At 41.3% G+C, this 9897-nt stretch overlaps 2 protein-coding genes and 1 long non-coding RNA gene across 3 annotated transcripts in view; 2 read left to right on the forward strand and 1 right to left on the reverse strand.

Moving 5' to 3' along the window:
* Positions 1-8059, forward strand: part of LOC146469970 (uncharacterized) — a 43607-nt gene extending 35548 nt beyond the window's left edge. Inside the window, exon 2 of the long non-coding RNA XR_014867022.1 lies at positions 7396-8059. This is a non-coding gene — a long non-coding RNA (uncharacterized LOC146469970). The remainder of the gene's footprint in view (positions 1-7395) is intronic.
* On the forward strand, positions 4568-8059 carry LOC146469972 (uncharacterized). Its single transcript, XM_085122067.1, has 2 exons — positions 4568-4662; positions 4761-8059. The coding sequence occupies exon 2, from the start codon at positions 5463-5465 to the stop codon at positions 6141-6143; it is 681 nt and encodes a 226-aa protein (XP_084978193.1). The 5' UTR covers positions 4568-4662; positions 4761-5462; the 3' UTR covers positions 6144-8059.
* LOC146469973 (dolichyl-diphosphooligosaccharide--protein glycosyltransferase subunit TMEM258) lies at positions 7677-9790 on the reverse strand. Its single transcript, XM_085122068.1, has 3 exons — positions 9751-9790; positions 9473-9591; positions 7677-7963 (listed from the first exon to the last, which is right to left on the reverse strand). Exons 1-3 carry the CDS (start codon positions 9751-9753, stop codon positions 7837-7839), a joined length of 249 nt encoding a protein of 82 aa, XP_084978194.1. The 5' UTR covers positions 9754-9790; the 3' UTR covers positions 7677-7836.
* Positions 9791-9897: the final 107 nt, after the last annotated feature.

The raw sequence follows: 9897 nt of genomic DNA on the forward strand, positions 1-9897 counted from the left end.
ACAAATCAAATTAAACAAAGAATCTTTCAAGGAGATGCGACAAACTTAAAACAAGACGGAAACAAGATGTCGTCCGGATGGTTTCCACCGAGGGAAGACAGCCCCTCGGTTCTTTCAAATCGATTTTTTTCCATACGTCGACTAAATAAAATGGAAGCCCAGCGTCTTGGTTCACAGCTAAATAACTTGGATGCTGAGAAGGCGCAGACACAAGCGCTTATATCCCAGGAGCAGAAGGCTCTGATAAAAGAGTTGACGCAAATAAGAGAAATCAAGGACAACTCAGCTGTTAGCTCTGAGAGAAGAAAGCTACTACAACAGACCTCCTCCAAGGAAAGTCAGCTGATGTGCAGACATCACTTAACCGGGGAACCGGTTAAGCAGCAAGCAGCGCATACAAGATTCCGTTCACTATCCTCTGGCCAATGTCCGCCTACGCAATGCTCTCATCTTCCATCACTTAATGGAAGACAAAGAAGCCTGAGCACTACTTGTCCACCTCTTCGTCTCGGAAGGGAAGAACTTACAGGGACGTTACGTTGCAAAGAGTCAGGAAGTTTACAAGACGTCAACAATATTAACACTGCTCAGAGAGACTATGATATGTATACCACACGAAATGAGAAACTGCGTCAAAGAAGCCTCAGTACGGGTACCTGTCCTCGAACCTCCGCATGGATAGGCGGTAAAAGTGTGTTCGAGGTCTCAAGTTACACCAAAGTAAAAGACTGGCAAAATCCTGGAGTGAGTCAAGACTATCTAGACCTTGAATTCAAGCAGACCCCAAAGGCAGCTAGGGAAGAAATGAGAAGAGACACCCAGTATGGCATGAATAAAGATACGCTGTCTAGGCTTAAGTTAAATAGCAGCAATGGCTCATATTTCTGTGATAGGAGGCAAACGGAGGGGATTTCCAGCACTGATGAACTAAGTAAGCTCGCCCCAATGCGAAGAGTGCGAAGTTATAGTACTAACAGCGCACCGATTATTTCAGAAGGAAGAGTGGTTGGCCTCGGTGCCGCTGGCAAAACAACGATAGTTCCTCAGCGTTTTGATACTGCAAACCAGAGACGGAGAAAGCACAGCACATACTTTGCACCGAAGGTGGATGAAGGAGAAGAACATCACGGTGATGGATCTAACGAAAACACCGCTAAAAACGAAGAGCTGCAGAGAATTCCTCTTTTGTCGACCGCGAGGAGGAGACACAGAAGTTTGAGCACCAATTGCCCTCCTGTGGTAATAGAAGGGATTGTTGTTGAGGACGAAAACAACAACGAGAAGCTGAATTTGAAGACAAACACTGAAGAGAAACGAAAAGACAGTCTAAATGACGAAACCAAAGAGCGAAATATCTCCACCAAACATATAGTAAATGATAAAGATTTTGATGAAAGTAGGATGGATCATAGTGACTGCTCTGTTCCTCGGGATCCGGGACGGGATGGTAAGGGACATAAGGGCGACATTTCTCTGCCAGCTTTGCAGTAGCTGCTGACGGTATTCTCAGAGCTAAGGAAACTTTGAGAGAGAAAATGTGATACGGTGTGCCGCATGGCAAAAACGTTGTTGCATGTTGACCAACCGTGCCCATTGAAGTGTATAATAATGCTAGAATTAGTGAAAAAGGACTTAGTTGCAGCAGAAAAAGAGTTGTGGCTAGTGCTAGGTATAAGCTATAATTACATACGGGAACGGTGTCGCACTTATACCCAGCGATTCATTTCGGTGGATTGGTAGGCCTTAATCTTCTCAGAAATCAGTTCCAATTTAGTTCAGTGGAAAGAAAATCTGAAGGCAAAATGTCGCGGCTCACAACTTCGTAACGCTGCAAATCTAATTCCTTTCGTTGAAATGTCGTTAAAAATGCTAAAAAAGGGTCGCAATACTAATGTTTAATAACAACTCGTAAATTTGGGGAATAAGATTCTACGTTCCCTAAAACTTTCTGCAACTTAAATTTTCAGCTAATTACTGATCCGAAAAGGTCAGTCTGCTTTTAGCTTACAAATATGAATGTCTTTAAACGGGCAACAAACGATCTGGAAACACAAGGGACAGCCTTAAGTATTTGCTGGAATGGTCTCATTGGGTTTTCTTGACTAAGACTGTTTATGAAGTTCAGAAAATGGAATAGAAGACAAATAGCAGTCGGATACAGGAAGTCGTTCATGGCGCGTTGGCGGCCTTTTGAGAGCCGCAGTTAAGAATACCTGTTGCTCTGACCTGAGTTTTCATCGTGTTATACTGACCAAGAGAACCCTAAATTCAACGTAGACCCTCAACTAAGTGTAAAGTTGACAGTCAAATAAAGAAATAAATTCACAATAAAATCTTGATCGAATCAGTGTTAGTTGGATCATGTTGAAACTCATGCATGCCGAGAATGAAAGATACAAAAGCAAGGGACGGGTCATTTCACTTATTTCTCAGTAGCTGTTTCATATCGCGAAGCCGGTGGCAAATAAATTGACCGTTCAGAATAAGCGATAATTTGTTCTTATATTATTCCAATACAGAGTGGATTGTCCAAGAAACTTTTCGATTTCGTGAACAAATTCACGAAATCAATAATCACCTGAGGGTAATAAGTTCCTATTCGCTAATGAGATTAAAACTTCACTGATATGACTTTTGCAGCCTATTTCAGCCTGCCGCTTGTTAATTTTAACTTTATTGATTCATTTGTACGCCGGGTCAATTATGCTCACAGCTCTCGGCGGACTCTGTGAAAGGGCAGGCGGCAATTACTTACAAGTGATAACAAACTGATGAACTAGCACGAAAATGAAACTCGGACTGAACTGCGAAGTGCGAGCTGGGTGTGCCGCTACAAACAGCCACCGGCCGGGAAAGAATGAAAGCGACTGAAAACAGCCTCTTTGTGGTGAAAATAGCCCAGCCATTATTTTAAGCGACGACGTCACAATATAAATGTTGATGGATCATGAATTGAAGTTGTGATAATATTATCAAATATAGGTAAATATCGCACTTAACCAAGCTTGACTTAACAAAATAAGCAAGTGGCGGTTCGTTTATTTAGCGATAGCGATCCCTCTACCCAGCAGTAAAAAATGAAATGAGATTCAAACCATCCTTTTCTTTTTACCTAGCAGTAGTGACACTTGCTAGCTGAACAATTCCGTGTCAACTCAAATTTGGTCGGTAATGTCAGTCATGATCATGAGATAGGAGGAACGTGTCTTCGATACCGCCCCCCCCCCCCCCCCCCCGTAACCCAGACTCTTCGAACAAACTTGTTATGACCCCTCATATCGGAAGGGGTCAAAGGCGAGCCAGCCCAGTAAGCGGGAAAAATCTTGTCTTGAGGTTACATGGAAATAGTCAGACCGCCGTGGCTGTTTACGTTGTTTGCCATTTGACCATGTCGGCGCCTTTGTTCAGCAGCGAGATTTCATTAGTATGCTAACAAGGAAACATTTTCAGTACTGTATTAATTTAAGTGAGCTGGTTCGTTGATATGAGATTTTTTCAGCAGTTCTAACCGAAATCTAACCTGCCTACCCATTTGGATTTTGATGTGTTAAATCAAATTAAATTTCTAGATCTATAGAAACCCATGATGGGCTCCTTTTGACGTAAATCTGTAGAGATAAAAATGAGCTAAAAAAATCGAGTAACCAGTTTCTCAGATCATTTATGGCATCAAGCCACATATATTGAATAACGAACAAACCTAAAGTATACATTCGAGAGTTTGGCGGCTGTATGTTAAGACACAGATCGAATGCACTTGAACCTTTGACGACAACACCAGGAACTAAGATGATCGATCCGTCGAGCTAGGAACATGGCCCGGTCAACACCCAGTTGGATGCTATCCGTGCCAAACTATTTGTTTAACACGCGGAATTAATTTAATGGCTTTACAACGCTTAACACGCTGCAAACGGTCTTATAAGGCCCGGTTTGTAGGGTAATGAAGCATTTTAATTTATTTTATTCGCTCACGGGTTTTTTCTCACGGTCAGCAAGAATATTGGCCAGACGCAAGTGGGCCAGCCCACAAACTGGGCTTGGTCAACCTCGGTATAAACAGGCCCTGAGGCTATCTTTTCACGATAAGGGCTACTCAGCGACCCTGTTTTAGTACGTTCATTCAAGCACACAAATCATAAGTGTTTGCGCTCAATATTTGAATAATGTGGAAGTAACGGGTGCATATATCATCGTTCATCGCGTCAATAGGGCGCAACAAACCCACAGAAAATTCCACGTATCCGAACGTAAGCCTGCGAGCAGACTGTCTCAATACCCGTAGGAGAAGTCTTTTCGCAGGCTAATTCGAACGCAGCGCAGTGTTACTGTATTTCCTGTTGAGCGGAGTTGAGAGGAAGTTATAACATGTTATAACGGACCCAGCGTGGCGCACGCGGAAATTGGCGGGATACAATCAGGGATACCGACAAATATGCAAGGCCTTTTGATTGGTTAAATCCAGCCATTACTCTGAGTACTCGAGATTGGTTATGGCTTATGGTTCTTTCCGGGTGTTTCATCAGTGTACCAAAAAAACTCGAGGACAAAGCTCAGGAAGGCAAGCGTTTATGTGTAAGCTTCGTGATCAACGCAGAGAGAATTTCAATAATAATCTTAGGCACCAAGCTCCAGCTCAAACTGTATGGATATTTTATACCAGTGACGACACGTCTAGGCTCGATTTCCGCCGTCCCCCGGGTCCGGTCTGTGATCCTCCCCGTGGGGCTCATTTTCCCGAACAGCGGCTGGTAATCGAGCCTACGACACGTCTAAATTCTTGAACGTTTGCGGTCATATCAAGTTTCTGGTTATTGCTTTTTGATGCTTCACAATAAGGCATCTCTTTTAGACATCCCAAGGCCATTACCGGAGAGATTTTCACCCGTTTAAAGCCGAGTTTTTTCGATAAGCAGCGGGCTGAGTGCGTTGCTTTAGACATCATTTCGTCTTCAAGTATTGTAATAGACGTACACCTCAACTGGTTATGGATAAAAGTTCGCTTGAATTCATGTGAGGACGGGAAGAATTTACTCGAGTGTGAAATGACAGATTGAAACAATTGAGAAGGACCATTGTTTTGCTGCGCTACGTGGACAAGGAACTGGAGTGAATGTGTGTCCCAAAATACCTCCTTTTATCGAAGGGGCTTTTTCCTGAAATTTTACGGTGTTCAAGGAAAATCGTGACTTTAAAATTCGGATTTCAACCGCGGCATTTGGGTCGTGGACCTTCTTCGAAGACTCAATCGAGACAGGAAATTCCATTAAAATTGATGTTAATCAAGCCTCCATCAGGCAGTGAATACTGTTACAACTCAAGACGTCAAGACTTTTATTCTAAAGCATAGAATTGTCTCTACAAGGCAATCTTTACCACAGCCAGTATTGTACTGCGCTTGTTTGAAGCTAATTTTCGCTGTAATTTGTACCAGATTAAGACTCAGAAAGAAGACGTTCAGAATGTCTACTGCGGGATGGAGAGTCACGCGAACAGGAGACCTGACGCTTTTCAACCGAGATCCTCCGTCGTGTTTTTCAAATCGAGTGGCTAGAGTACGGCGTTCAAATAGCTTAGAAGACAGGCGACTTCAGGAGAAGCTACGAGCTATCCGCCTGGAACACTCTATTAGAAACGAACAAATCTACAACGAGAAGAAAACACTGGTAAGCCAGTTGACGGGAATTCAGAGGATTCGAGAAACACCTGAGGTAGGCCTAGAGAGACGCAAGCTGCAGCAAGCTAAAGCTGGCAATCAGGTGGTATTTCACAAAGCAGGTTGCTCTGCACATTCCTCCCATACACGCTCTCAATCCGCGGCTTCATCTTCACGACAGGCCTATTTATCATCGCAGAGTCTTCCGTCAAGTGCTGTCACGCAATACCCGAGTGTTGACTGTCGCTGCTGCTATACCGGGTACAGGCTGCGCAGGTCCTCTGTTACAGCAACAAGCCCGGACTGGAGATCACCTCGATCGCCAGCTTTTCCTTTATTTTCCTCAGCGAACGAATCCAGAGAACCTTTGGGATTTCCTTCAACAGATGAGCCATACAACTATGGCATTCCAAGTGGTCTCGTGAGGAGCGATAGACAAGGCGGATTAAATTTACGTCAGTTACCGACCATAGAGAACAATAGATAGTGAAATCTAACCGTGGTGGTATTCTAGTTACGTCCTAGCTCGATCTTGGGATCGTAACAACTTTAGACTTTGACCTTCTTGAGCAAATATCTTGTTGCTCACAAACATCTATGTAGGTGTTTTTTTGTGTCCTCACGAAATCTTCCACACGTTGAGAGTATGCCGTAATGCAGTAAAATAAATAAAAAAAAACTATCTTAAGAGGATTCTAAAACATCAAAGTTGCTCCATGCGCATTATTCTTCCACGCAGTCGTTTTAAGGGAAGTTGTTTAACCCTGTTCCCCCAAAAAAGACTGCGTGTGAGGCTAAAATTCAATGGCAAAGAGATTAAGAGACTGAAAGTTTTCTTTTACAGTTCATCATGTGCTACCACACACCATAGCGACATCTACGCTGCTTTGTTCTCTTTCTCAGTTATAAGTTCTATCAACTTCTCTCTGAGTAATGGAACATAACACCGTTCAATATCGAGGCACTGTTTAAGTTTGCCGAGCCAAACCCCGATAAAACAAAATTTTGGTTGTTTCTTCACAAATTCGTTGTTTATAATGAGCCCGTCATGACGAACACATTTTGCCAGTCCCTTAGCAGTTCATTATATCGGAGTTCCATTGTAATAAATTTATCCATTGGATAGCAATTTATCCACTCGATGAAACTGTTCATGTTTTGAACAAAAAAATAAACCTTTGCATATACAGCTTGACAACGGTTATTGTGAAACAGTGTAAAAATGAAAAATAACAACAAAGATCAGATCAAAGACCAAAAGTAAAACAAGAACACATAACAAGTCGGTAAAATTTTACCCCCCAAAAAACCCGATGCCGTCCCGAAATGAAATAACGGGCTCGTTCTACGTCCTGTGTTTCCCAGTACTTGGCAAATCCCACTGACTTCTGCCTGTTATACAGAGTTGTGGTCTCATTCACTCAGAAGCCTTTCAGAGAGTAGCGCCAAGCCAACCACATGTAAGCACTGAGGGTGGTAACAACCAGGGTTCGTTATGTTCCCAAATTGGCGATGGTACCACCATTTTTAGGTGGTCATCCAAGCCATGTGAAGGTCTAACCATTTGCAGATGTCAATGCAAAGGTAACACCTTCTCCTCTGTCATTTCAAGATCTGGGCCCAGTTGCTCGAAGCATGGTTAGCGCTAACCCGGGTTAAATACCATGACAACCTATAGGTTTTAATACCTCTTAACCAATGGTTAGCGCTAACCATGCTTCGAGCAACTCAGCCCTGAGTGTTAGTCTGGCCAGGGTACAAATTAACCAGGTGGCGGTCATAGTAAGGGAATGATTTGTGTGGAAAAAAATCATTGAACATCATGGCATGGTCACCTGCGCTTTATTCTACACTAACTAACTGGCTCAAAATATAACTGATCTATGGTGCTTTTTAGGTCACTCTTTGGTATTTAACTCAGATTTGCCGAAGCTTTTGCCTGTGACCTACAATTCCTTTAGGAAACGTTGCCTTGATATTTTATCTGTTGATCCACTGATCTTCAGCCACACTAAAGAAAGACAAGTAAATTTCTTTATTACTATTACATTTACGAAATCCTCTCTGTTAAAATACAAGTGCACTCTGCATCATGCTTGGCAAGACTGTTCTTGAAATGTTACAGTGTGAAACACAGTTCACGTAGACAGCTTTTCTTGGCAGTCACAGAGTTCCAACTATCATACATAAATTCCAACCCAAAGAAGCAGGAAAAGCACGCCAAATCCCATGAAAAGAGAAGCAACTAATGACACCAGTAGTTCCTTGTAGATGTCTCTACTGTATTTGGTGGAGGTGACCTCATAGCTATGATTATTGTCAAGGAAAGCATTATACAATGACAGTACATGACAATATCAAAAGTTAATTTCAGGGACAATAAAGTCTACTTTCTAAAACTTATGAAGTTAAAAGGGTAGTGTCACTAATAATTATTTTTACTGTGCCTTTGAATAGCAAAAAAAACATATCTGTATTGATGGTTCAGTATTCCCCCAGTATTGCTAACAATTACCCTATGAGTATACATAAGCTAGTGTCACCTTTTGCTGCGGATGGCTTGGACGGAAATGGATTACAACTTTAAAAATTGGCCAAATGTTTCAATTTCTTCCTGTGCATTTTGGAGAAATTGCTTAACACTGATTTATAGGTTGTTCTTCATTGAAGAAATCAGTTAAAATTTCTTCCCAATGCTCTACAAACAATATGATGCTAGAGTAAAGGTTCTCGGTTAGTATTTGAGTAGCTTTGGTCAAAAGACAGCAAAATCTCCGTGACAGTGCCCCTTTATATTCTATTAAGGCCCACGCACCTGGTGTAACATTGCATCACCCCTCAAATTGTTGCAAACAACAATACACACAACTGTTCTGAAAAAGAGTAATTTCTAGTTTTGTCTCCCTTAAAACATTCCTGCAATTGAGAGCATCTGCTAAATAAGTTGCAGAATAACTTATTTACAGGAAATTACATGGTGGCGCGAAGATATGAATTTTATTTTCGAGTGATAAAATGTTGTTTGTAACACGAGAAAATAAAATTCATATCTTCAAGCCACCGTGTAATTCTTTTTATTATATAGACAATCTATTGCTCACCATTTTTTCACTAACCGTTTGCACAAACAACCATAAAAAACAGGAAGTAACATCATCATTCATCATTATCTTCACTGGTGAGGATATGGAAAATATGCCACTAGGATTCCTGATGTAGTTTCATATGAATTTTCTGAGTGTTGTATTTTCCAGTGAAACACTCCTGTCTATATAATAAAATTTTATATTATAGGCACCAACCAAAACTCACAACTTTAAAAAATGTGAGACGTGTCTACTTTTCACACTACCTGTACTTGTAATGCAAGCTTTAAATAATTATTGTAAGCCAATTGCAAAAAGGGAGTCTTTCATGTACAATTGCATCCACAAATTTTAGGCTCACTCTCCACAGCTCTTCAAAAAACGAAAAGGACAATATCTTTACATTGCGTGACAAAGAAATCATCTAGAATATAGTCACATGATCTAAACAGCCACTGGTACATGGTCAGATTTTTTTCCAAAAGACTTACATCTACGCTGTAGAATCTTTCAATACGTTTCTTTTCCCACGTGAATACGAAGGAGTAAAACTCTTCTCCGGGCTTTAATTAGACAACCTCAAAACTATTTCAATTCAAAACTATCAAGCGAATACATGTAAGCTTACAACCAAGTTGATGATCGCTCCATGTGAGCTAAACTACTGCAAATACAAGCACAGACTATTATTGATAGTACCTAAAACGTCAAAGCTATAATGAAAGGATACACAAAGAACCAAGCCATAAAGAATATTCCAATAGAAAGCAGCACAATTGTCAGATGAGGAAATACGGCTGGGTTTATTGGACTAGCATATCGGTTCATCTGTTCTATCGATAACCCCTCCTGAAGGATAAAAAATATGGCTTAAAATTAAAAGAAACTATCTTAAAAGCAAAAAAGAAATGCCAATGAATAACTCAAGCCTTCTTTTATGTCATTCCATGCAATAACAGCGTAAAGATGGCTAAGATATTTCGTAGATTGTAAGAGAAATATACTTACCATCTTGGAACTAAACAAAGAGGAGACGTGGAAGGGAAGAATTGGGTGAAACCGCTGCTTTGTTTACGGGCCATGTTCGGTCTCGTGCAATCTTCGGTCGGCAACCGGAAGTTTTTGTGTTTTCGGACTTCTTCGGAAGTTTTCGTT

This window comes from Pavona decussata, unplaced genomic scaffold, assembly GCF_977016875.1.
Source record: "Pavona decussata unplaced genomic scaffold, jaPavDecu1.1 SCAFFOLD_114, whole genome shotgun sequence".
In the NCBI taxonomy this organism is placed as follows: domain Eukaryota; kingdom Metazoa; phylum Cnidaria; class Anthozoa; order Scleractinia; family Agariciidae; genus Pavona; species Pavona decussata.

Excerpts from the sequence above, each read along its gene's own strand:
- LOC146469973 (XM_085122068.1), bottom strand. Across the intron at positions 7,964-9,472 it reads TTTATGGCTTGGTTCTTTGT|CTATGAGGTCACCTCCACCA; the intron begins GTATCCTTTCAT and ends CAATAATCATAG.
- LOC146469972 (XM_085122067.1), top strand. The coding sequence starts at position 5,463 with ATGTCTACTGCGGGATGGAGAGTCACGCGAACAGGAGACCTGACGCTT.